The sequence below is a fragment of the Pseudorca crassidens genome, chromosome 3, assembly GCF_039906515.1.
Source record: "Pseudorca crassidens isolate mPseCra1 chromosome 3, mPseCra1.hap1, whole genome shotgun sequence".
NCBI classification, from domain to species: Eukaryota; Metazoa; Chordata; class Mammalia; order Artiodactyla; family Delphinidae; genus Pseudorca; species Pseudorca crassidens.
Genome location: NC_090298.1, coordinates 167,597,041 through 167,623,730, shown reverse-complemented (window position 1 = coordinate 167,623,730; position 26,690 = coordinate 167,597,041). Strand labels below are relative to the sequence as shown.

Here is a 26,690-nt window from a genome sequence, read left to right as displayed (position 1 = left end):
GCTTGACGGACGGCGCCGCCGGGCCAATGGAAGGCGGCTGCTGCTCCCGGGACGCCAATCACGGGCTCTGGAGGCGAGCGGCCAATCGGAGTGCCGCGAGGGGCAGTGGGCGGGAGGCGCCGCGAGATCGACAGCTTTCCGAGGCAGTGGGCTGCGGGCTGCTGGCGCTGGGAGGGCAAATCGAGGAGATCCAAGAAGACCCGAGGCCCAATGAAGCGGGAGTTCCAGAATCGGTGGGCGGCTTCAGAACCGGATTGATGGCTCGGAAGAGTCAAGTGGACAGGAAGGAGGGATCTGGCGAAAGGCTTCTTTGAACGGCTGGGCGGGCATCCGGCGAGATAGTCGTCTACGCAAGCCAATGAGTACACATGGAAGGAGGTTTTTATAGAGATTGGCAATCAACGTATCCAGTCTCTGACGAGATCTGTGTGACGCGCTTGCGTTTGGACTGAATTACTTTCGCTCTTAACCAGAATCCTTTTCTAGTCCTGTCTTCTAAGCCAATGGTTGAGTGGCGGGGGCGGGCGCAAGGTGACTGACACCTCCCCGGACAAATGGCAATGAAGGAAATAAAGGTGCTTCGTTTTGGTGGGAGCCAGTGGAAGCGCAGCTGCATTGGGGCGGAGCCGGCCACCAGACGGCGGGAGGGGATTAGCCGTAGCCGGAGTGAATGGCAGGCGACGTGGGCATTGGCGACCGGCTGCCGGAATTCAGGCCTGACGTCTGGGTTAGCGCCCCAGGAACCTGGCTGGGTAGGCCATGCACGTGGCCTGCTTGAGGCCTTGGAGACGGGTGCTTCCGGGGGTGGGGTGGCCCCAAAGCAAGAGGAAATCGAGGGATCCACTGTACCCCCTCTCTTCTCTCCACCCAGGGATCTAGAGCCCCCACTTCTCTTCCAGCACTCACGGAACCAGCTCTCCTCCCGAACTCAAGGGTCTAGGGCCTTTGGTTTCCTCCCAGGACCGAGGGATCCCAGCCTCTTAATTCCACACCCCACATCCGCTTCACATAAGGTCTTTGGATCCGAGCTCCAAGCTCTGATCCTAGGCCCTCATTTTCTCTCCTAGACCTAGGCTTCTTCCAGGCTTCCAATTCCCATTCAGGACTGAGGGGCTCAAGGTACCCATCCCTGCTCCAGGACCCAGGGATCCAGATACCCAGCTCCTTCTTAGACCCAGGGTATTCCAGGTTCCCAGCTTACCCACTGGACCCAGGTATACCGGGTCCCCAGCTCTTATCCTAGACCCAGGATTCCAGGTCCCTAGCTCACTTCCTGGAACCAAGGATTCCAGGTCCCTAGCTTTCTTGCTGGACCCAGGGAGTCCTAGTTCTGTCCTAGACCCAGAGATTCCAGATAACCAGCTCCTCTCTTGGACCCAGGTATAACAGATCCCCAGTTGCCCTCCTGGACCCGGGTATCCCAGACACGTCCAGCAGAAATCATCACTTTATTCCTGGTTGTCTCCACATTCACCCTTTTGCCCTGGAACAAGGACAAGTCACAGCGAGTCAGACTGGAGTCCAATCTAGTCCCAGGCTGCACCCTGGAGAGGAGGCTCCAGGAATCTTTTTTTTTAAGTTATTTATTTAATTTATTATTATTTTTGGCTGCGTTGGGTCTTTGTTGCTGCACACAGGCTTTCTCTAGTTGCAGTGAGCGGGGGCTACTCTTCGTTGTGGTGCACGGGCTTCTCATTGCGGTGGCTTCTCTTGTTGCAGAGCACGGGCTCTAGGCACGCGGGCTTCAGTAGGTGGCACACGGGCTCAGTAGTTGTGACTCGCGGGTTCTAGAGCACAGGCTCAGTAGTTGTGGCACATGGGCTTAGTTGCTCCATGGCATGTGGGATCTTCCTGGACCAGGGATTGAACCCATGTCCCCTGCACTGGCAGGTGGATTCTTAAACTCTGAGCCACCAGGCAAGTCCCTCCAGGAATCTTCTGACCCAGGCCCCCAGCCTGCTTCTGACAAAAACCACCCTGGGTCCCAAGCCTGGAGGGGTTCTTTGGGGCCAGGGGACACTGGATCCTCCTGTCCATTTCTGTCCAGGGTATGCCTAGTTCACTGCTTAAACGCCCAGGGTCTTCTTCATGGCTTCATACACCACGTAGCTGATGCCACCTGCTGGCAACACCTTCAGTAACGTGGGGGGTCATACCTCGGTACAGCCCCGGGCAGCCCTGCTGGGCCAGGATCTGCCGGAAGACTCCACACATGGTGAGGTTCGAACCCTCCACGGTGTCTGTGGGGACAGAGGCAAACTCAGAGCCTGGGCCAGAGATGACTGGGCATTCTGGAGGGGGGCGCGGTCTGGAGAGTTGGGGGGGTCAGTGAAGCCAGGAGCAAGGGGTCTGGGTGTCAGTTGGAAAGAAGTTTGGAAGGCTTTTAGAGGAAATTGGTCAGTTTGGGGAGAGTGAGGGGCAGGAATTTTCAGGATTGTTGTAGGGAACATCTTAGAAAATATTCCAATTTCTAAGATCTGCTAGAGATTTGGGGGTTGTGCTAAGGGATAGTTTGGGGACATTTTCAAGATCAGGGTGCTGGGCTAAGGACCTGTTTGGATGTTTGAGGATTTGTTTAGGGGTTTGAGAGCCCCTTTGGGGGGTGGTCACATTTGGGGAGTTCCCAGGATAGTGCAGCAGGTGGTTATGAGTTTGGGGATGTCTCAGAGTCACATTTGGCAAATTTAGAAACGGTCTGACTTCTGGAGTCAATTGAGGGCTGGGTCCGATGTGGAGAAGTTGGGAGGTCATTTGGGGAGTACATGTCTTGAGGTCAGTATGGGGGCCTGAGTCAGATTCAAGGAGGTTTGTGGGAGTCATTTGGGAGCTGGATGTTCGGTTTTGTTTTGTTTTGTTTTGTTTTTGCGGTACGCGGGCCTCTCGCTGCTGTGGCCTCTCCCGCCGCAGAGCACAGGCTCCGGACGCGCAGGCTCAGCGGCCATGGCTCACGGGCCCAGCCGCTCCGCGGCATGTGGGATCCTCCCAGACCAGGGCACGAACACGTGTCCCCTGCATCGGCAGGCGGACTCCCAACCACTGCGCCACCAGAGAAGCCCTGGATTTTCGTTTTAGTGATGTGCAGGGTTAATTGAAGGGCTGAGATCAGATTTGGGGGTGAGTGTAAGTTTTGGTAGATTCAGGGGTCAGCAGAGGTGGCCAGGATCAGATATGGAGAGTTTAGGAGTCAGTTTGGGGCGGGGATGAGAAAGTTCAGAGAGCAGAGGCAAGGTGGGGAGGGGCATGCGAGGTCGCCTCTAGGGCCAGGCTGACCTTGGGCTTGCATCCTGGTGCGCACCGAAGTCAGTGGGTAACTGGCCATCTGGCCACAAGTTGTGGACAGTGTCATGGACGACAGACTGACCAGGCCACTGGGGTCCTCCATGTCCCTGCCTGATTTCAGCCAGAGGCACCTGAGCATCTACAAGAGAAAAAGGACAGGAGAGGGACTTCCCTGGTGGGCCAGTGGTTAGGACCCCATACTTCCACTGCAGGGGCACGGGTTCGATCCCTGGTCGGGGAACTAAGATCCCACATGCCACATGGCCAAAAAAAAAAAAGAAGAAGAAAAGGCCAGGAGGAAGCTCTTTACAGGCCTGGGTTCACGCCGCCCCTGACACCCCCCTCTGCGGGACCCACACCTCGTAGACAGCCAGGTCGGTGCAGGCGTAGGGAATTATGCCAAGCATCAGGTAGCCGCGGTAAAGGACGCGGGTGCCCTCCTGCTCCGTGATATGCCTGGCGCAGTCCAGCAGCCCCCTGTACTGGCCAGTCTGGCACAGGGTCAGCCATGTCTTCAGCACCTGGGGAGGATGAGGAGTGAGGTGACTTGTTTGATCTAATCCTCTCAGTGACCCCCAACCTTGGCCACTGTCCCCATCTACGCAGGAGGAAACTGCTCAGGAACGCACACAGCTGAGTTTCAAACTCAGATGCCTCGGCCTGTATGTGCTCTCAGCCCAAGAGGGTGAGGAAGGGACTTCCCTGGCAGTCCGGTGGTTAAGCTTCCGCACTTCCACCGCAGGGGACGCGGGTTCGATCCCTGGTCGGGGAACTAAGATCCCGCAGGCTGCGTGGTGTGGCCAAAAAATTAAAAAAAAAAAAAAAAAGGGTGAGGGAAGAGATGTGAGCCAGGTGGGGTCTGCCGCAGCTCTGCCCTAACGCCAGCCAACTGTAGTGCCATGCAAGTGTGGACCCCAGGTAGCCAGATCGGCCAATATTCTGAAAGAAGCCAGTTACTGGAATTTTTATGAAGTGCCCCAATATCAAAATATTGGCAGCTCTACAATTGTGCAAAAGACAGCACACCGAGTGTGGTAGGCAAAATTCTAAGGTGGTCCCCAAGATTTCCATCCCCCTGATAGCATCATCTATTTGATGCCCTCCCTCCTGCCCTTGAGCTACTGAAGCCCGCATGCCTAGAGACCTGTGAATGTGATGGGCTGTCACTCCCCTCGGTCAGGTTACACGATATGACAAAGCTGAAGGGATTTTGCAGATGTAATAAAGCCCCTAACCAGTTAAGTTAATCAAGAGAAATCGTCCTGGGTGGGCCTGACCCAATCAGGAGAGCCCTTTAAAAGAGAGTCTATTGCCAGAGACAGAAGGCGGCAGAGAGATTGGAAGCATCAGAAACACTCTTGGGTTGTGTCTTTTCTTTTTTTTTATGCCGTGCCACAGCTTGCGGGATCTTAGTTCCAGGGATCAAACCTGGCCCTTGGCAGTGAAAGTGCAGAGTTCTAACCACTGGACCATCAGGGAATTCCCTCAGGTTGGTCTCAAACAAGCAAACTGTTACGGAGAGGATCACATGGCAGGAAACAGTGGGTGGCCTCCAGGAGCTGAGGACCTCGGTCCTACAATCGTAAGAAAATGAACCCCGCCAACAACCAGGGAGTTTCGCAGAGGACCGCAAGCCTCAGATGGGTTCATTGGTAGCCCAATTGACACCTTGATTTCCACCTGATCAAACCCTGAGCAGAGGACCCGATTAGCCAGTGCCCAGACGTGACCCACAGAGACAATGAGATAATAAATCTGTATCATTTCAAGCTACTGAGTGCAGTAATTTCTTATGCAACAATCAAAAACAAAAACGTTTCACAGATGCAAACTATTGTAAACAGAATGGATAAACAGTGAGGTCCTGCTGTATATAGCACAGGGCACTATATTCAACGTCCTGTGATAAACCATAATGGAAAAGAATATATATATAAAAAAGAATGGGGACTTCCCTGGTGGCGCAGTGGTTAAGAATCCGCCTGCCAATGCAGGGGACACGGGTTCGATCCCTGGTCCAGGAAGATCCCACATGCTGCGGAGCAACTAAGCCCGTGCACCGTAACTACTGAGCCTGCACACCACAACTACTGAAGCCCACATGCCTAGAGCCCATGCTCCGTAACAAGAAGACAGTGAGAAGCCCGTGCACCGCAACAAAGAGTAGCCCCCTCTCGCCGCAACTAGAGAAAGCCCATGCTCAGCAATGAAGACCCAATGAAGACCAGACAAGGGCAAGAATTATGTGGAGAAAACTTTAGAACCATTAAAGGGCAAAAAAGGAGACTTGAACAAATGGAAATGTTCTCGGATATGTAGAACCGATATCATATGGATGGCAATAATCTCTAAACTCAACTATGAATTGAACATCATGCCAGTAAAACACAAATACCAGTAGGTGATTTTGTGTTCTGAATGAGGTGCATTGCTTCTGAAGTTTGAATGGAAAAACTCAACAGAGAATAGCTTGGAAAACTGATAAAGAAGAGAAGGGATGGAAAATAATAAGACATAATATCAAGTCTCAAAAATTAAACACGGGGCTGGGACTTCCCTTGTGGTCCAGTGGTTAAGACTCCACGCTTCCAGTGCCGTGGGTGCGGGTTCAATCCCTGGTCGGGGAACTAAGATCCCACATGCCACGTGGTGCAGCCAAAAAAAGTAAAAATGGTGGGGCAACACTGCACAGACAGGGCTTCCCTGGTGGCACAGTGGTTGAGAGTCCGCCTGCCGATGCAGGGGACGCGGGTTCGTGCCCCGGTCCGGGAGGATCCCACATGTCGCGGAGCGGCTGGGCCCGTGAGCCATGGCCGCTGAGCCTGCGCGTCTGGAGCCTGTGCTCCGCAACGGGAGAGGCCACAACAGTGAGAGGCCCGCGTACCGCAAAAAAAAAAAAAAAAAAAACCAAATAAACCTACATAGACAGTAACATGATCAGTGGTCCCCAAGGACTGGGGGAAGGAGGGAGGGGTTAACAGGTGTAGTACAGAGACTTTCTACAGCCGTGAAATTATTCCGTGTGATGCTATTATGGTGGCTACTTGTCAAAACCCATAGCAAGTACAACATAAAGGGTGAACCCTGATGTCAACTCTGGGCTTTGGTTAATAATAATGTATCAATATTGGCTCATCAGTTGTAACCAAAGTACCACCGAAATGCAAGATGTTAATGAGAGCGGAAACTGTGTACGTGCGGGAGGTATATGGGAACACTCTGTACTTTCTGCTCAATTTTTCTGTAAACCTAAAACTGTGCTACAAAATAAAGTCTATTCATTAAAAAAAAAATTAAAAGATAGTAGTGCATGAAGAGACCCCAGAGCGACAAGAAGAGAAAGGTCAGAAATAAACCCAAATATATACAAATATAGGTAATTTACCCAATTTAGTAAATTACAGTGGTGGCGTGTTGGGTCATTGCTGGGAGAAAGGAGAGGACCCATTCAGTAAATAGTGTTGAGGTCACCAGGTAGCCATCCGGAATACAAGTTTGATACATATCTTACATGAAGGAGAGGAGGAAGAGGGGGAGGGGGAGGGGAAGGAGGAAGCAGCTACCACCTCATCATGTTTCATCTTCTACGGGGCAGATATTCTCTTACCTCCATGGGGTCGATGAGCATCTGGGAAGTGGCCACAGCCAGGGAGCTGGCAAGGAGTCATTCCTGAAAGGGTGGGGACTCATGCACTCCGCAGAAGTAATTCTTACACTGGGACAGGAGAAAGGAAAATGAGAGAATAACTAACCTTCCTTCCTTCCTGAAACTCATCCAGGGGAAGAGGTCTGGGACCCGGAGGATGAACATATGTCTCGGATAAGGATCTGGGCTTTGGGGGTCGTGGGTACAGGAGAGGTGAGGGCTTGAGGGTGGGGCTGGGAAAAGCAGACCATCCCCCCACCTGTTCAAAGACAGAGAACTTGATGGCATACTCCGGGGCGATCTTGAGTACGTTGATACCATTGCCCCTCCATAGCAAGCAGACACCCCCATCCCCACCCCCACCCCGCCTCCTGGACCATGCTCCGTATACCTCCCAGGAAATTCATGAAATTTGTCTTGGAGGAGTAGACCTGGGGATACGGAGGTCCCTGGCCCTCTGAGGAAGCCTCCACCCCATCTCCATCCCCATCCCAGCCTGGAGCTCAACCTCTCCTGTCTCCAGCTGCCCAGCTCCAAACCTACCCCCTCCCATCCCCATTCCTTCTTCAATGCCTTCCTTCACTAGTTGTAGAATTCTCTAAAACGACCCAGACCCAAACCCAACACCTACTCACATTCCCATCTCATCCCTCATCTTCTCCTCCTCTCCAGTCCTATTTTGTCTTCAAAGACCCCATCCCCAGTTCTCTGATCCCCACCCCATCCTTGTCCCTGGTACCATCCTCTCAACTCCAACCCCTGTCCCCACCCCACCCTGGTACCTGTTTCCGGTTACACCCTCACCCCCATCCTGAACTCCATCAGCTCCACTTCCACCCATCCCCATCCCAGCAGCTCCAGCGCCATGTTCCCCATGCACCTGCATGTACACCTTGGCACAGTCCAGAGAGGCCGTGCCCGGGTGAGACACCGCCCCAGCCATGGCTCCCGAGAGGAGAAACTTCCACAAGGCTCCCTCATTATCTACCTCCACGATAGCCATGGGGACCATCAGCTGCTCTCCAGTGTCCAGCACCTGCAGGACAGACCCGGCTCCCACCCCCACTCAGCCAGTCTGGAGCTCCTTCCCCAGACACATCTCCAGAACCCCCTCCCAGTCCAAGGCCTACCAGGTCCCCACTGCTTCAAGGTGGCATTCCATCCAGGTCTGCTGGGAGAGGAGCGGGCCATGCAGGGGTGTGGGCAGCATAGCCTTCTCCCCCTGCAGTCCTGGCTGGAGGTTCTGGGAGGCTCCAGTTTGCTTTCAGGCACGTGCCCAAACATGTACCCATATACATGGGTACAGCCCAGGTTCAAGGAGGGGGGTGGGTTTGGGTGAGTAAGGACTTGACCCTCTTAAACAGGGTCTGGACCCTCGAGCAAGCCTTCTGACCTTCCTCAGGTTGGGCTTCCATGGCAGCTGGAGGGTCAGGACACTTAGGTTCAAATCCCTGGTGAGAAGTTTGCCCATCCAGCAACCATGTGGGAGGGACGCCTTGTAAATTTGGGTCCCAGGGGATGATGAGGTTACAAAGGCCCTTGTGAGCTCACTGCATATGAGACGGAGTGAGTGTCTCCCCGCCCACGAAAGGTCCACATCCCAACCCCTCTAAACATGTGAACGTGTTACGTTACATGGCAAGGGGGAGGGGGTGGATTAAATTTGCAGATAGAATTCAGGTTCCTAATCAGCTGATGGGGAGATGGAAAGGTTGTTCTGGATTAACCACAGGGGCTCAAGGTAATCTCACGAGTCCTTCAACAGGGAAGAGGGAGGCAGAACCATCAGTGTTAGAGGGACTGGTTGTGAGAAAGATTCCACTGGCCACTGCTGGCTTTGAGGATGGAGGAGGGGGCCACGAGCCATGGAATGCAGGTGGCATTTAGAAGCTGGAAAAGACCAGTTAGCAGATTCTCCCCTGGAGCTTCCAGAAGGAGCCAGCCCTGCTGACAGCTAGATTGTAGCCCAGTGAGATCCGTGTCAGGCTTCTGACCTCCACGATAATATTTTAAGCCACCAAGTTTGTGGTACTTCGTTACAACAGCCATAGGAAACTAACAAACTATGTATTGTTGTCATGGCAAGAGGAGGTGGAAGTGGGGGAGAATGGGAAGGCTCTGGAGCTCTGGGAGAGAGAGACACAGTTAGTCCCCGAAGTAAGACAGGCATAGGTTTGGAGTCAGATGGACCTGAGTTTGAATCCTATCTCAGACACTTCTTGCTGTGTGACCTTGGGGTACCTGCTTTTTTTTTTTTTTTTGTAAAGAATCATCTTCTTTTTTTAAAAAAATTTATTTATCTTTGGCTCCGTTGGGTCTTTGTTGCTGCGCGCGGACTTTCTCTAGTTGCGGGGAGCGGAGGCTACTCTTCGTTGCGGTGCGCGGGCTTCTCATTGCGGCGGCTTCTCTTGTTGCAGAGCACGGGCTCTAGGGCGCGCAGGCTTCAGTAGTTGTGGCTCGCGGGCTCTAGAGCGCAGGCTCAGTAGTTGTGGCGCACGGGCTTAGTTGCTCCGTGGCATGTGGGATCTTCCTGGACCAGGGCTGGAACCCGTGTCCCCCGCATTGGCAGGCGGACTCTTAACCACTGCGCCACAAGGGAAGTCCCGGGGTACCTGCTTTACTTCTCTGAGCTTCAGCTTCCCCAGCTGGAAATTGGAAGTAATGAGTAACTCTACCAAATAGCGTTGTCATAGGATCCAATGAGAGTCTTTGTTGGGAGCATTTCCATCCTCAAAGTTGTTTGATCAAAACCCTTGAGGTCATCCTTGATTCCTCCCTTTCTCTCTTACACACAGTCTGTCACTAAATCCTGTGGGCTTAACCTTCAAAGTATATCCAGAATTTGGCTGCTTCTTACCATGTACGTGGCCACCACCTTGGTCCAGCCCCATCGTCACTCACATGGACCAGTGCAGTGGCCATCACCCAAGTTCCCCCAGCTCCTGCCCTCGCCCTTCACAGTCTGTCCTCCCCTCAGCAGCCATCAGAGGGCGCCTGTGAGCACCTGAGTCAGGTCCCGCCCCTCTCTGCCCACAGCCCTGTAAGCTCCACCTCCCGTGGGTAAAAGCCCCAGTTCTCCCCTTGGCCCAGAAGGCCCTGCAGGACCTGCCCTGTCCTCTCTCTGTCCTCACCTCCTCCTTCTCTCCCCATCACTCACGCTGGCCTCATGGGCCTCCTTGTTGTTCCTCCAACACACCCAGGCATGGTACTACCCCAGGACCTTTACACTGGCTGTTTACTCTGTCTTGCATGCTGTTTCCCTAGACATCCCCATGACTCCTTTTTTTATTTTTGGCCATGCTGCGTGAATTGTGGGATCTTAGTTCCCCAACAAGGGATGGAACCCAGGCCATGGCAGTGAAAGCACCAAGTCCTAACCACTGGACCACCAGGGAATTCCCAAATCTTTTTTTTTTTTAAACCATCTTTAAATCTTTCTTCAAGCATCATTTTCTCCCTGACGCCTTCTCTGACCACCCTACTTAAAATTTAAACTCAGCCCTGCAGTATTTCTCATCCCCCTTCCCTTCTTTGTTTTTCTCTGTAACACTTTTACTATCTACACTGCTACATATTCACTCACTTGTGTTACTTCTTCATCTCTCCCCACTGGAATATAGGGTCTATGAGAGCAGAGATCTTTGTTTGTTTCATTCACTTCTGCATCCCATGTCTAGAACTGGAGCTGGCATAAAGTAAGTGTTCAGCACATATATACATTAAGGGGGGCTTAGCACAGAGTGAGGGTACATAGTACTTGCTTAATAAATGTAAGTTCTTTTCCCTTTAAAGATGTCAGTGGACATCTTTAAAGTGTGGGTGGGGAAACGGAGGCTTAGAAAGGGGAAAGCAGCCTGTCTGATGTCACACTGCATGTCAGCAGAGCTTCCCAAATCCCAAACACAGTGTAACGGTTTAAAAGAATGTGGACAATGTATAACAGCAACTAACATAATGTTTAGGTCAATTACACTGCAAAAACAAACAAATGCATAGAAAAAGAGATCAGATTCCTCGTTACCAGAGGCAGGGAGTGGGAAGAGTGGGAATTGGATGAACGTGGTCAAAAGGTACAAACTTCCAATTATAAGATAAATAAGTATGAAGGATGTAATGTACACGTGATAAATAGAGTTAACACAGCTGTATGCTATATATGAAAGAGAGTAAATCCTGAGTTCTCAAGAAACATTTTTTTCTATTTCTTTAATTTTTAATGAGATAATTTTTAATATGAGATGATGGATATTCACTAAACTTATTGTGATAATCACTTCATTATGCGTGTAAATCAAATCATTATGTTGTACACCTTAAACTTTTACAGTGCTGTATGTCAATTATATCTCAGCAAAACTGGAAGAAAAAAAAGAGTGTGGACAAGAAAATGAATGTTAACAGGCACAATTAAATAAAATGAAGTGGTACTACTCAGTGCTGGCATGGCCGCATTAAAACTGGTAATGCTAATTCCTTGTTGGTGGCTGTGTATATTGCATACAATTTTTCAAGTGACATGACCCTGAGATAGTCATATCCTTTGACCCAGAAATCCCACTTCTGGGCATTGATCATTAATTCAAAGGAAGTAAAAATACAAAATGGTTAGCAAGGCTTGATCCCTTATCTGGGTGTGTGAAAAATCATATCTATATATGTGTATATGTATCAGTTAGCTACTGCTGCATAACAAATCACCCCCTCCCCAAACATAGCAGCTTAAAACATGAACAAGATGGTAGCTTCAATGTCTTTTTTTTCTTTTCTTTTCTTTTTTTTTTGCGGTACGTGGGCCCCTCACTCTTGTGGCCTCTCCCGTTGCGGAGCACAGGCTCCGGATGCGGAGGCTCAGCGGCCATGGCTCACGGGCCTAGCCGCTCCACCGCGTGTGGGATCTTCCTGGACCGGGGCACGAACCCGTGTACCCTGCATCGGCAGGCGGACTCTCAACCACTGCGCCACCAGGGAAGCCCTCAATGTCTTTTATAACCTAATTCTGGAAGTAATATACCATCACTTCTGCTGTATTCCCTTGGTCATACAGACCTGCCTTGGTACAATGACAGAGGAGATTACACAAGAATGTGAACACCAAGAGTCAAAGATCATAGGGGGACATCTTAGAGAATGACTCTCACAGTCCACATAGGAAAAAGTTTGATCACGTGAAGACAGGCAGAAATTGGAGTGATGGGTCTAACATCCAAGAACACCAAGGGGTGCGGGCAGCCACCAGAAGTTAGGAACAGGCACGAACAGATCCTTGCCTGGAGTCTTCAGAGGGAAAATGGCCCTGCCAACACCTTGGTTTTTGACTTCAACCCCCCATAACTGTTAGAGAATAAATTTCTGTTGTCTTTCATTTATGATAGCCAAAAGGTGGAAACAACCCCAGTGTCCATCAACGGTTGAATGGATAAACAAAATACGGTCCCTCCATAAAATAGAATATTATTCAGCCTTAAAAATGAAGGAGATCCTGACACCTGCTACAACATGGAGGAAACTTGAGGACATGATGCTCAGTGAAATAAACCAGACACAAAAGGGCAAATACTGCATGATTCCAGTTCTAAGAGGTCCCTTGAGGAGTCACATCCATAGCGACAGCAGGTAGACGGTGGGGGCCAGGGGCTGGGGGAGGGGATGGGGAGTCAGTGTTTAATGGGGCAGAGTTTCAGTTTGGGGAGATGAAAAAGTCCTGCAGGTGGATGGTGGGGATGGTTGTACAACAATGTGAATATACTTAATGCCACAAAACTGTACACTTAAAATTGGTTAAAATGGTAAATCTTATGTAACGTGTATTTTACCACAATAGAAAAATATTTTTAAAATGTTTGTTGTTTTAAGCCCCTTGTTTGTGGTAACTTTTTAAGCAGCCCAAGGAAAAGGACACACTTGTGTAATTACAAAAAATACAGGACAAATTAGGAGTGCTCTTGAATGTGGACCTTCCCCCACACCCACTTTACAGATGTGGAAACTGAGGCTCACGGAGTCATTTCCTGGTCTCCCGCAACAATGTATGATGGAAGTCGGCCCATGTCCCTTCCCTGTGGGTGGTATGAGGTGGTCCCACATCCACCCACCCCCTTTCAGTAAAAAACACAATGAAAGAGCTTAGAAAACGTATTCCTTTGTTCTTTTCCTTTGAAATCACACACACAGGCAGGGAGGTGGGGAGTAGTGTAGGTGGGGGAGGTGGAAGCATTGTGGGGGGTCATCCCGTCACCCCCAAATCCAAGTTCTTCTTTTACAGTCCTTTAATGGGGTTCCCCAAGGACTTGGAAGGAATGGAGAGAGGGGTCCCCCAATAAGCCTAAGCTCAGAATCCAAATATAAAGTGCAGAATATACAGGGTGGGGGTACTGGGAATTAGGGCGGATGGAATGTCTGCTCCTCTCTGGTAGAAAAATAGACCTGGAATGAATTTGGGGGGCTGGGGAGTTTGGGGTTTGTTTTGCATCCTGGGTTTAGGGAAGCTGCTTCTGGCTTCCAACTCTGAAGTCTGGGGAGGGGCTGGCAGTGCTGGGAGATGTGTGCGGTCCCCTCAATGTGTCCCCAGCCTTGGATTGCCTCCTTGCCAGCCCCTAAGAAAGACCGACTGGATCCTCCAAAGGGACTCAGGCTCTGGGGGTTGTTATCAGCCTAGACAGTGGGAAGGGGGTGTGAGACATGGCCCTGCTGGGGGAGTATTTGAGAGAGAAGTTTCCCTGCAGTCCAGGCTTTGCTGGGGAGGTAGGGGGTCCAGTGTCTGTGCAGGGCCTGGGAGAGGCATCTCCTCCCCTTGCGGCCGGCATGAGACGTGTCAGGACAGTGGACAAGTCCCGTGGGTTTTCAAGCTGGGAGGCCAGGACCTGGGTTTCCTGGAGGCTCCGTAGACTATGGGGTTTGTGCCATGGGGGGAGGTCTCCGGGCTCTGGTGTGTGTCTGGGACGGGGGCGCGTGGGATCCAGGACACTGATTGGCCTATTGGGAGCTAGACTGGGGGTTCTGAGCGTTCAAGATCTAGTGCTTGGGAGGACTTGGGTCAGAAACCAGGAGTTAAGGGGTTGGCACCCAGTGCCTGGAGGTGGTAGGGTCTGCCTCGTATGGATGAGGTTGTAGTACCCAGTGCCTGCAGCGAAGGGATTTGGGGTCCAACAGCTGTAGTCACCAGCACCCGCTCCGCTGCCATTGGGCTCTCGCGACTGTGGTTGGAGGAGTGAGGATCTGGTGGGTCAGGGCTTGGAAATCTGGGATCCGGTGGTGGAGGGTATAATGGTTGAGATGTGGGGATCCGGGAGTCGAAGCAGAGGGATCCAGGACCCAGTGTCGAGGTAAAGGGATTCAGGAATCCAGTGGCTGGATGGAGGGGGTCTGAGATCCAGTGGTTGGGGCCCCGGGACCTAGGCATTGCACTGTCAGGATCCGGTGCGCTGAGGTTTCTTGATATCCAGAATCCAGTGGCCAAGCTTGGAGATCCAGGACTTGAAGCATGGGGATCTAGGATCTGCCAGTGGATCTAGGATCCAGTACTGCCTGAGGACCCTGGATCTGGTGCCTGGGGCAGCTGGGGTCTGGGGGTTTAGATACATGGTATGTGCTGCTGTGGTCGGGGTATCAGGATCCATTAGCTGGGTTGCGGGGGATCCAGTGGTTACGACGTGGAGGTCCAGGACTCAGTACGTGTTGGGGGAGAGGGAAACGTGGGATCCAGGGGCTGGGATGTGGGGATTCAGGACCCAGTGGATGAAGTGTGGGGATCCTGTGGTCTGAATGCGTGGGGAGGGTGACCTGGGATCCACTGGCTGGGCCCTCGGTCTCCAGTGGCCGAGGTGTGGGGGATGTCACGATGGAGGTGAGGGATCTGGGGGAGGGGTGGGCTCTGGGTCCCTCACCTGGACGTGACCCCCAGGGCCTGCTTCATGTTCTCGTAGACCACGTAGGAGATGCTCACGGCTGGGATAACCTTCATGAAGTTGGGGGCAATGCCCCGGTAGAGGCCCTGCACGCCCTCCTGGGACAGGATGTGACGGAGCAGACCCAGCATGGACAGCTGGGGGGCTCCCTCGATGGAGGCTGGTAGGGGGTGGGGAGGCCAGGTAAGGCCAAAGGTCCCCCTCTCGCTTCCCCCTCCCCCCTCCCCCCCAGGCTGGGCCAGGTGGCAACTGCAGCAGGAGGGAGGAAGGTTAGACTAACAGTGGGACCTACCACTCAAGAGTCGGGACTTCTACTGGCCTTGGAATTGGCTGCTCATCTCTTCACCCCAATCTGGAGGCCCCAAGTTTGGGGATGACTAGAAACAGAGCAGCTATGTGTGGAGGGGGAGGTGGAAGAGGGCACAGAAATTTCCTCTTCCTGGAACTCAATTCCTTCTCCCTTTTCCCAGCTAACTCTTACTCAACCTTCCAACCTCCATTCCAAACCAGCTCTTCAGGGGAGCCCTCCTTGGCACCCCAGTCTAAGTCCAGCTTTTCCTTCTCCCCTTTATTCAACCCTAAATCCATACTTCATTGTGGAATGCTTTATTCACCATCTTCCTTCCTCTCCAGCTTGGGAGCTCTTTGAGGGTGGAGGACCACATCTGTCTTATGCACGGATGACCCCCGGCAAAAACGACAAAACACAAATGCTAAAATCCCCGAGGAAATTCTCAAAAAAGATTCAGGGATAGTAGCGGGAAAAGAAAAGAAAAAAGAACCTCAAAAGAGCAATACAGAGAAATACAGTAAAACAATCGTAGCCTGGCCCTGCTCCTCCTTTTGACCTCACTATATCCCAGCCTTGCAAATTAGAACCCAAGTTACCAGCCCGGAAAGCTGCCTCCCAGCTGAGATGGCTAGGATGCTCTTCCGGCACTGGCTGTATCTGTTCTCCTACTTAGGGTAAAGGGCTCCCATCCCAATGTCACAAAAGGGTAAACTGAGGCCCAGAGAAAAGTAGGGACTTTAGTCAAGGCCATCAAAATCCAGGAGGACCCCAGCCCAGGACCCTGCCTTCTCACGGGAAGGAGCTGGGGATGGGAAGGTGGACCCAAGTCGCGAGACCTTCCCTACCTCCTCCTCCCACCCAGGCCTCACCTTGGGCCTGCATGCGGGTCCGGACCAGGGCCAGGGGGTAACTGGCTATCTGGCCACACGTGCTGGAAATGGTGCCGCAGGCCAGGAGCACGAGGATGCCCGGGTCGGCCGAGTCGTGGCTATGCTGCTGGAGCCACCGGTTCTTCAGGGTCTGGCAGGGGTGGAAAAGGGAGGAGGGTGGGTTGGAGGTGGGCGACACCAGGACCCTGGCTTCAGCGGTCCTGCTGGCTGGCTTCTGTATCCCGTGGTGGCTGGTGTTAGCCAAGCATTTTACCTGCATGCTCTCACTCAAACCTCACCTAAACCCTCTCTGGTATGTGGAATAACAGCCCCCCCTACCGTTCCTGCCTTAATCCCTGGAATCTGTGAAGATGGTCCCTTCCGTGGCAAAAGGGACTTTGCAGATGGGATTAAGGATCTGGAGATGGTAGATTATCCCAGGATATCCAGGGGGGTCCAATGTCATCACAAGTCTCCTTGTAAGAGTCAGAGAAGGAGATGTGATGACAGAAACAGAGATCAGAGAGAGACAGAGAGAGAGATCTCGGGGAGGGGGGATGGAGATGCTATGCTGCTGGCCTTGAAGATGGAGAAGGGGCCATTAGCCAAGGAACATGGGCACTGCTAGAAACTGGAAAATGTAAGGAAACGGATTCTCCCATAGATCCTCCAAAAGGAAAGCAACCTGCTGACACCTTGATTTTAGCCCAGTAAGACGCATTTTGGATTTCTGACCTTCGTAACTGTGAGATAATAAGTTTGTGATGTTTTAAACCACAGTTTGTGCTCATTTGTTACAGGAGCCATCGGAAACTCATACAGTCTCCAAGGTGGCCACCCTGCCCCTTATCCCTTACCACTTCAGCTCAAACCTGCCGACTCCAATGGCCAAGCACCCATGGCTCAGCCTGAGGATTTTATCTGGTCCCAGGCAAGGCTGCTCTGAGCACATAGGAACAGGTGGGCAGTGCTGGGAAATTAGCACCCCCAGAAGCAACCTTCAAAGGATGACTGACTTGGTGTATCAATACCCCAGCTCCCTTGCCTCTCTGATGGGGGCATGTTCTACACTTTCTCCCGGAGGTCCCCACCAGGATTGAGCTCCACCTGTCTGCTGTGGTATCTTCCTTGATAATGCACTGTTATGGGTTTAAATGAATCCCCCACCAAAAAAAAAAAAAAAAAGATGGGTTGGGGTCTTAACCTTAGAATATGACCTTATTTGGAAATAGGGTCTTTGCAGACATAATGAATTAAGATGAGGTCATACTGGAGTAGGGTGGGCCCTTAACCCAATATGATTGGGGTCCATAGAAAAAGAGGAGAAGAAGAAAAAGGACCCATAGGGGAGAAGACAGTCACGGCAACAGAGGCAGAGACTGGAGTGATGCGTCCACAAGCCAAGGAATGCCAAGGACTGCTGGCAAAGGCCAGAAGCTGGGAAGAGGCAAGGAAGGATACCCCCTACAGATTTCAGAGGAAGCATGGCCCTGTTGACACCTTGATTTTGGACTTCTAACCTCCAGAACTGTGATAAATTTCTGTTGTTTTAAGTCACCCAGCTTGTGGCACTTTGTGAGGGCAGCCCTAGGAAACTAATACTAAAGCATGATACTTTTTGGTTGCCTTCCCTTCCCTGTCTTACTACTTCCCCCCAAAACCACTTGCCGCCCCATCCCTGCTTCTGGAAGACCTCCAACTAAGACAAGTACCACTACAATCCCCATTTTATTGATGAGAAACTGAGGCTCAACAGAAGTTACTTGCCCAAGGCTACAAGATAAAGGTGACAATCAATATTCAGAGCCACCCCCAAGTCCAGAGCTGTGCCCTTGGCCAACCCCTTCTGAAGCCTTCTGTGAGGCCTCTGTAAATCCAGGGTCTTCTTTTTGGCCTTGGGACTGGAATTGCTCATAGGTTTCATTTCCTAAGTCAATTCCAGTGCATTGGTAATGGCTGCCTGGAACTGTGTTGAGAGGGACTCAGTGCTGTGATGGATTGGTGATGTCTGGCCTGGGCATGGAAGGGGCAAATGAGAATCGTTTACCATTACTGCCTTTGCAATTTTAATAGCCGCCTTTTGGGGCTGGAGCTGCATTTGCCAAATAGGTGTTTTTAAGAGTAGTTCTGTTAAAAAGAGGTTCTGATGACTGGAAAAGTATGGCTAACACTGGGCTTAAAAAAAAAGGGTAAATCACTTTTCTGCAGGACTTCTCAGAGCCTTTAAGGGGCTAATTTAGATCTTGAAATGCCAAGAGGGCACAGGGCTTTTCAAACTTCTTAGACCTCTGAAATCCCTTTTGGGGTGAAGAATGAATGAACTAAGGCTGCAGAATAAGGTCTTATTTCTGCTCATGACTCTGAATGGCTCCCTATCACATTTAGGAGAAACCCAAACTCATGATCAATTGAGTCCTTGCTGACTCTTCAGCTCCCTCCAGCCACTCAAGACTTCCACTCCTCAACAACAAAACAACCTCATCAAAAAATGGGCAGAAGACCTAAACAGACATTTCTCCAAAGAAGACATTTAAGATGGTCCAAAGGCATGTAAAAAGATGCTCAGTGTCTCTAATTATTAGAGAAATGTAAATCAAAACTGTAATGAGGTATCACCTCACACTGGTCAGGATGGCCATCATTAAAAAGTCTACAAATAATAAACGCTGGAGAGGGTGTGGAGAAAAGGGAATCCCCTTACACTGTTGGTGGGAATGTAAATTGGTGCAGCCACTATGGAAAACCGTATGGAGGTTCCTTAAAAAACTAAAAATAGAGCTGCCATATGATCCAGCAATCCCATTCCTGGGCATATATCTGGAGAAAACTATGATTCGAAAAGATACATGCACCCTTATGTTCATAGCAGCACTATTTACAATAGACAAGACATGGAAACAACCTAAATGTTCATTGCCAGATGACTGGATATGTGGTACATATATACAGTGGAATATTACTCAGCCATAAAAAAGCACGAAACATTGCCACTTGCAGCAATATGGATGCAACTAGAATTATCATACTAAGTGAAGTAAGTCAGAGAAAGACAAATACCGTAAGATAGCACTTATCTGTGGACTCTAAAAGATGGTACAAATGAACTTATCTACAAAACAGAAACAGACTCACAGACATAGAGAACAGACTTACGGTTACCAAAGGGGAAAGGTCGGGGTGGGGAGGGATAAATTGGGAGTTTGGGATCAGCTGATATATACCACTATATATAAGATAGATAAACAACAAGGTCCTACTGTATAGCACAGGAACTATACTCAATGTCTTGTCATTAACCATAATGAAAAAAAAAAGAAAAGACTTCCACTCCTCCCATAGGCCATTTTCATTCCTGCTTCTGGACCTTGGCATTGGCTGTGCCCTCGTTCACACTCCCTCCTGATATATATTCAACTCATCACTCCAACACCACCTCTCGGAGGCACCCCTAGACACGCCCCCCTCCTGCCCATGGCTACTTTTGATTGCACGTCTTGTTTATTATCTTCTGAGAACACTTCAGGGTCTGCAATTACTTACTTGCTGGTTGACTTGACTTCTTTGTTCGTTGGAGGGGTGTCCCGGGAGGACAAGGATTATGTTGTGCTCCCTGAACGCAGCAGCCAGCACAGTACCCAGAACACAGTTGCTAAGTGAACGGGTGAATGAGTGAACGCATGAATAAATGAACGAATGAAAGAGTGAAGCCTTGTCTCACTTGGCTCCGTAGACACTGGGTGCTGGTAGGGCAGGTACGGATGGCAGGTACCGGGGATCTTAGATCGGGACCAGCTACGTCATTTGCGGGGTCCAGTGCGAAATAAAAATATGTGAGGTCCCTTGTTCAAAGAGTAGTAAGAATTTCAAGAGGGTGACAGCAAAGCATTCAACCAAGCGTGGAGCCTTTCTGAGCTGGTGACTACAGGTCGCCTACCCATGAAGCTGGGCTGGATACAACGATGGGGGGTGGGGGGATGCCTGGGAACTTCTGAGGCTGTGCTAATTGGGAGAACCTGGTGATCCCACCAGGAGAAGGGAAAGGCAATGGATGAGGTCCTTGGAAGAGAAACAGCAAAAACTCCCAGCTCCTGCTTCTCCTGATAAAGGCCCCGAGATGCTGGTCGTGGGTTAGGGATTTTATGGTGGCGGCAATGACTGAAATGGCCTTGAAGAAGATACTGGCCTGGAGATGGAGGCGCGTCTGACCCACGTTTGGGGGGGGATGGGCATCTTTGCAGCTCATCTTCGCCTGCTCCCACGTTTCTGTGAGCTAGAGTGGTCTCCGACTTTCACATGTCCTGAGACCCGGGAAGGCCAAAGTACAGGTGGAAGATTCTTGCGGTGGGAAGCGCAAGAGTGGTGGGGCAGGTGGGGAGGTCCAATGCCTAAAGGAGTTCCCCGGAATCCCAAGGCCCACAGTGCTTTGCTTCTCCACCCCTAGCTATGGAGGTCAACTGAGCCAGCCCCACAGGAAGGGCAGATCCCAGAGAAGGGAGGACCACAGACCTCGTAGACGGCCAGGTCAATGCCTGCGTAGGGGATGATGCCCAGCACGTTGGGCAGGTAGCCGCGGTAGAAGGCTCGGGGCCCTTCTCGCTCCAGGATCCGCCACGCACAGTCCAGCAGCCCCTTATACTGGCCCGTCCGGCGAAGGGTCAGCCGTGTCTTCAGTACCTGGGGAGAAGCCGGTTATCCCTGGAAAAGCTGCCTTCGGAATCACTACATCCAGGAATGAAGACACTTCGAAATTCTACCTCCTAGATGGAGATACCCTGAGAATAACTGAATTAAAAGAACCACTTGTGGGACTTCCCTGGTGGTCCAGTAGCTGGGACCCTGCACTTCCCTTGCAGGGGGCATGGGTTCGATCACTGGTCGGGGAATTAAGATCCTGCATGCTGCTTGGTGTGGCCAAAAAAATAAATTAAAATATAAATAAATAGAAGAACCACTTGCTCTAAAACCTTCTTCTACCCCCAAACTCTATACCTACAAACTGGTTACGCCTATCAGACTTGCACGTGGCACCCACTGTTGTCTCCCAATATCTTGTGACTTTCTCCCTTATCAACAGAAACGGCTCTTTTCAGCAAGAATACAGCCTCTAGAAATAAAGACTACGTTTCTCAGTTTCCCTAGGCGTGTAGCCATGTGACTGAGTCCTAGCTGACGAAACAGATGGTGAAGAGGTATGCAAGGCTGTCAGAAAGCATCCTTAAAGGCAGGGAGGTGTTCCTTCCTCTGTTCCTCCTTCTTAGCTGGAGTGTGGATGCTGTGACTGGAGCACAAGCAGTCATTTTAGTCCATGAGGTGGGTGCCACAGGCTGAGGTGGTGGAACAAGAGAGAGGGAAGGAACCTGGGTCTCTAACACTCTGAAGCCACCAGACCGTCCCTGAACTGCTCACCTCCGGACTTCATTTATGTGCTTTGAGTTTTCCGTCACTCAGAATCCTAAGTGACGCCGGGCACAATCTGAAACTTGAAATGACTTCTCCAAAAGTGGTTCCACCTAGAAAGGATTCCCTTGGGGACAAGCATCCTGGAAACCAGTATCCTTAGATGAGTCATATCCATAAAGGGCTGCACCCCACAACTGTTATTTAAACAGCTAAACCAACACTACTGTGATACCCAGACCAGCTACACATGAAAGAGCATTGCTCTGATGAGCTACAGTCTGAATCAAGATGAAGCAAAGTTATAATCCCAACGCTTATCCCACCTTGGAGTGAAAGGGTTATTGCAGGCCCGCCCCCAGCCCTGCAATGGAGCCTCTGCTAGGGCCCCTCCTTCTCACCTCCATGGGGTAAATGATGGTTTGGGCTGTGGCACCAGCCAGGGAGCCAGCCACAAAGCGCTCCTGCACATGCAGTGTCTCCTGCTGCCCCCAGATGGCCCGCTTGATCTGAGAGGGAGACACAGAGGTGGCGGGACCTCAGGGGTTGGGCCTTCCGTGCGCTTGGACCTTCCCTCTGCTGTCCTCCTCCTGGGCGCATCCCGAAGGGGAGCAGATGCCCACTCCTGGGGACCTGCAGACATCCCCCACCCCCAGGCCAATCCTGCAAAGCCTCCTGTCTGTAGCCCACGCCTCCCCCTGCCTGCCCCCACCTGCTCATAGGCCATGAACTTGATTGCCGACTCAGGTGCAATCTTGAGCACGTTAATCCCATTGCCGCGCCACAGGGAGCGCACGCCCCCCTCTTGGATCATGCTCCGTAGGCCTCCCAGGATGTTCAGTCGGTTGGTCTTGGAGGCGTGGACCTGGGTGGGAAGACCAGGTGGCTCTGGGGACCCCTCCAGGGGTCCAGGCCTAGGGAAGGGGGTGGGTCTCTCCAGGGCCCCTCACCTGCATGAAGACCTTGAGGCGGTCCAGGGGGGCTGTGCCCGTCCGGGACACGGCACCCGCCATCGCTCCCGCCACCAGCTGTTTCCACCACGTGCCAGTCAGCTTCTCCTGCTCCGAGAACTCATCAGGGACAGTCAGGCACTCGCCAATGTCCAGGACCTGGGGATGCAGAGGCTGGGGGTGTCATGCCCCAGTGGGGCTGGGGGGATGCAACTCTGCCCTAAACTGGGGCGTCTCCCCCATGAATCCCAGGGTACCCAGCAATGAATCCCAGTCCACCAGTGAATCTCACTTGGAGAGCCCAAGAGATCTCTCTTGGACCCCTACTAGACCCAGCCCCGCAGTCTCCACAAAAGATAATAACATCCTTCCTGGGGATCTCCACCAAATCCCGTCAAAGCATCCTATTCAAGTCTCTACCCCACAGGGGACTTCCCTGGTGGTCCAGTGGTTAAGACTCCACGCTTCCACTGCAGGGGGCATGGGTTCGATCCCTGGTTGGGGAACTAAGATCCCACATGCCACGTGGTGTGGCCAAAAATAAATAAATAAAAGAGAATATCTAAGAATATATATATTATGGGAATTCCCTGGCGGTCCAGTGGCGAGGGCTCTGTGCTTCCACTGCAGGGGGCACGGGTTCGATCCCTGATCAGGGAACTAAGATCCTGCATGCCGTGCAGCACGGCCAACAAAACAAAACAAAACAACAAAAAAAACCCAAACAACAACGACAAAACAAACAAGCCCCTGCCCCATAAAGATCCCTCCAGAGCCAATCAGATCCCTCCAAAGGATCGCACCCAAGGGTCTCCCACGTAAGAATTCCAGAAGATACCTCCAGGGCCACACAAGGTCCTACCAGGGACTCCCTATATATGGAGCCCAGCAGATCCCTCCTGGGGGTCTCTCCAGATCCCCAGGGGTCTCCCCCACAGAGATCATCCCCCCTCTAGCATCCATCACCTGCAGACTTCTTAACCAAGCCCCTCATGGGTCCCCCAGGGTGGGAATCTCTGGATCTCCCGAGAGGATCTCAGCAGATCGCATGGATGGACCCCTCCAGATGCCATCAGATCCTACCAGATGCACCACTCAAGGATTCCCACCCTGGAAATGGCAATCCAGAGCACTTCCTCCCTCCCAAGTTCCAGTAGATCCCGTGAGACCCTCTGAAGACAGTGGCTTCCTAACTTGTCTTTTCAGCAGCAGAATCCTTTATTGAGGGGAATAGAAACCAGCAGAAAGAGAGCCATGTGGTTGAGGGTGGGAGACCAGATGCCCCATCTGGTGAGCCCTTTCTTCCCTGAACCCCCGGAGGCCCCACAGTAAGTCTGAAGGGTCCCCATCAGCTGGCAGACACCTCCCCAAATGGGTCCCGGGAGCCCCAGATGGAGGAAGAGGAGAGCAGAGCCTCATCCCTCGGCTGCTCCCAGTGGCTCCTCCTTCTAGAGTCCTGAGCCAGCCCCTCCCCCCATGCCCTGGGGAAGAGGGCCCGACCACCAGGCTGGGACAGCCGCCCCCCACCTCACCGTGGAATGCTTCCAGAAATACAGCACATCTTCCACATTCTCCAGCGAGTGCAACAGGAAGTGGTCACGCCATTCCTGCCAGTCAATGGTCATGGTGTCATCACGGTCCATGCTGCGGGGGGAGGGGTACAGGTGGGACAGAATCAGTGCCTGGGTCCAGGGGTGAGTTGAGTGAGGTTCTTGTGGATTTGGGGGGTAGACTGAGCTCCTTGGCACTGGGAGCTCCCCATTTTACAGAGGGGGAAACTGCGGTTCAGAGAGGGGAAGCAACTGGGCCAAGATCTCAGCTCCACTGCCTTGGGATTGGGTCTGAGGCTCAGAGGCTCAAGGTGGCTGAGGGGTCTTGGGGACCTGAGTTACCTGGGATTCTGGACATCCCGCTACTCACCTGTGCAGGATTTTCTCTGCCTGCTCCAGCGAGATGGAAATGCCCAGAGCTCGGAAACTCTGCTGGATCTCAGAGACGTCGATATGACCTGGGGAGGGGGCCCAAGGTGGGGAAGTGTGTGTGTAGGGACCCCAAGATGGAGGACCAGGACAGCTTGGAATGGGGATACTGAAGAAGACCAGCGGATCCAGGAACCCAAGGTGAGGTTTGTGGCAGGGTTGGGGGGGGGTCCTTGACCCACTGGGATCAGAGGGGTAGAACTGGGCCATATTAGAGGGGGTCTTCTGTTCGATGAATGAATGAAGGATTGAGTCCAGGGATAATTATGGGGGTCCCTGTGCCACAGGGGGTTGAGAGGCAATACTGGACACCCAGAAAAAGCGATGGGGGTGTCTCTTGTCTCATAGGGAATCCAGGAGCAATATGGGGGGATCTTTGTCCCACAGAAAAATAAGACTAATAAATAATAGTGTCCCATCCCAGAAGGAAAAGGAGGTGGGATAGGCCGGCTGGGCCCCAAACCACCTAGCTGGGGGTGAGGAGAGCTCCCAAAATAGCCTGTGAGTCATCAGGGAGAAGCGGCTCTCCCTCCTCCTCCTAGCACTGCCAGTTCTAACCCCGTTGGCATCTCCAGGGCCCCCACAGCCCCATCCCCGGGCCTTACCATCCTGATTCCGGTCCAGACTGTGGAACAGAAGTAGCAGGCGCTGTTCCCGCTCCTGCAGATAGAGGATAAACTCCTCCAGGTCAAGGCCGCCATCTGAGTCAGCATCACCCTCAGGGGAGATGCCCTGGCAGGGGGGAAGGGACAGAAGGAGTTCTGGGAAGCTGCTCCCCCAATCTGGAGGAGGCAAGACAAGCTTATGCCCCAGGAACCCAGGTCCCCCTCCCCCAGCCCTGCACCTAGAGGACCAGGGCGGGGAAGTCACCCCTTCCCTTGATCATCTCTTTCCTCAATAAGATACCCAAGGCCAAGGTAGGTCTGTGAGGTGGACAGTGGTTGTCCAGTTTTCCTGGTGAGCAAAACGAGGCTCTCCAAGGTCAAGTCACTTGTTCAAGGTTACAGAGCTGAGAAGTGAGTAGGTGGACTTGGGCTCTTGTCTCTGAAAGCCTGTCCTTCCAGGTGTCTCTTATATGAGCTTGTCCACATGGCAGTTTCAAGAGCTCTCCTTGGAGACAGCACTGGGTAATGTGGGGCAATGACATCCACACTGAACATCTGCAGGGCCTCTGTTTTCCCATCTGTAAAGTGGGAGGTTGACTGGAGGTCTCAGGGTGCTATGGAGACAGTCCAGTGGCATCTGGGCCTCCAGGTGTGGGGGACACATGCACAGGCTTGGGGTCAAGTTCCTGCTTTGATAGGTGCATCCCCAGCTGAGGGTGGCCTTGGATAGGATTGGGTCCTTGGCTGGGACAGCCTGGGACATAGAGCCAAGCCCAGGAAAGGACAGGGAAGGGAATGTAAACACAGAGGCTGGGGAGGGTGTGTCTCCTGGAGGTGGGTGCAGGCCTTGTGTCTCGGGTTGTGCAAAGAGTTCAGAGAAGGGTGTGTCCCGGGCAGTGGGCAGGAAAGCGCACGCGGCCCCATTCCCAGGCAGACATCCCTCACCCCGAGGGAGGAGGGGGACGGGTTTGGCAGCCGAAACTGCAGGCCTGGGGCCTCGGTGGTCCTGTCTTGAGCGAGCCCGTTAGGCCCAGACACGGGCGGTCAGGGGGAAGGGGACAAGGACGCCCAAGCTAGGAACGGGTCCTGGTGTCCAGCCACAGGCAGTCCCGGGCTGCTCCCGGCGCTCCATTCAGCGGCTCGGGTTACCCTGCGCGGGCTGGGCTCCAGCGCCACGAGCCAGGAGGGGGTCCCTGCAAGGGTACCTGTTGTGCTCCGCGGTCCGGGCTGCCCCCGCCCATACGGGCCAGTCCCTGGCGCAACTCGTGGACGTCCAGGCGACCATCCTTGTTAGTGTCCAGCTCCTCGAAGAGGCGACCCCAGCGCTCACGCCGCTCCGCATCGCCCGGGCCCCCCCGCATGGCGCCCGCCCTGGGGGGAGGGGAGGCCCGGTAGCGGCGGCCTCAGCGGGGGCTTGACGGCTCCCCCTCCCCCCAGGGGCCCCGGAGGGCCAGCTCCGTGGCCACTGCCACCGCAGCCTCCGCGCTGTCTGCCCGGCTCTGGCACTTGTAGGAGGCGGTGACTGCTAGCCGTCGCCGCCCGCGCCAGAACTTGCGTCTCCTCCGCACTGGAGGGGAGGGGGATGGGGGCGGAGCTGGGGGGGCGTGTCAGGGATGCTCTCTTATTAGCACAATCTAGGGAGCAACCACGTTCATTCTCGGAAGGGGGGTTCGAGAGATCAATGATCTCAGGTCTGGTTTCAGAGTTCCGTTTCTGCGTGCCTCAGTTTACCCTCTGCCCAAGGGGACGAGGTAGGGAGATGTCAGGGA

At 52.6% G+C, this 26,690-nt stretch overlaps 2 protein-coding genes and 2 long non-coding RNA genes across 8 annotated transcripts; 1 reads left to right on the top strand and 3 right to left on the bottom strand.

Annotated features, from left to right (window-relative positions):
- Nucleotides 1-103: 103 nt before the first annotated feature.
- LOC137222580 (uncharacterized) lies at nt 104-12,551 on the top strand. Its single transcript, XR_010942500.1, has 3 exons — nt 104-752; nt 10,546-10,620; nt 12,298-12,551. It is a non-coding gene; the product is annotated as an uncharacterized lncRNA (long non-coding RNA).
- On the bottom strand, nt 1,266-8,616 carry SLC25A41 (solute carrier family 25 member 41). Its single transcript, XM_067734035.1, is given in 10 exon segments — nt 1,266-2,147; nt 2,149-2,240; nt 3,271-3,418; nt 3,639-3,800; nt 6,887-6,994; nt 7,185-7,292; nt 7,294-7,356; nt 7,806-7,968; nt 8,169-8,262; nt 8,265-8,616. Coding segments are annotated over 10 exon segments (1,095 nt in total). The 5' UTR covers nt 8,341-8,616; the 3' UTR covers nt 1,266-2,066.
- Nucleotides 12,552-13,044: 493 nt separating the features above from the next.
- On the bottom strand, nt 13,045-26,446 carry SLC25A23 (solute carrier family 25 member 23). 5 transcript variants are annotated; one of them, XM_067734034.1, is made up of 12 exons: nt 26,127-26,446; nt 24,922-25,048; nt 24,258-24,345; nt 23,870-23,981; nt 22,338-22,496; nt 22,100-22,252; nt 21,789-21,896; nt 20,497-20,664; nt 20,174-20,260; nt 15,991-16,141; nt 14,809-14,989; nt 13,045-14,487 (listed from the first exon to the last, which is right to left on the bottom strand). In XM_067734034.1, the coding sequence occupies exons 1-12, from the start codon at nt 26,280-26,282 to the stop codon at nt 14,433-14,435; spliced, it is 1,545 nt and encodes a 514-aa protein (XP_067590135.1). In that variant the 5' UTR covers nt 26,283-26,446; the 3' UTR covers nt 13,045-14,432. The 5 variants fall into 5 exon arrangements, 4 of the variants coding, with proteins under 4 accessions (XP_067590135.1, XP_067590132.1, XP_067590133.1 ...); XM_067734031.1 differs by lacking the exon at nt 20,174-20,260 and having other exon boundaries at nt 26,127-26,444; XR_010942498.1 differs by lacking the exons at nt 13,045-14,487; nt 20,174-20,260 and adding an exon at nt 15,122-15,206 and having other exon boundaries at nt 14,852-14,989; nt 26,127-26,444.
- Nucleotides 17,140-19,910, bottom strand: LOC137222581 (uncharacterized). Its single transcript, XR_010942501.1, has 2 exons — nt 19,531-19,910; nt 17,140-18,003 (listed from the first exon to the last, which is right to left on the bottom strand). It is a non-coding gene; the product is annotated as an uncharacterized lncRNA (long non-coding RNA).
- Nucleotides 26,447-26,690: the final 244 nt, after the last annotated feature.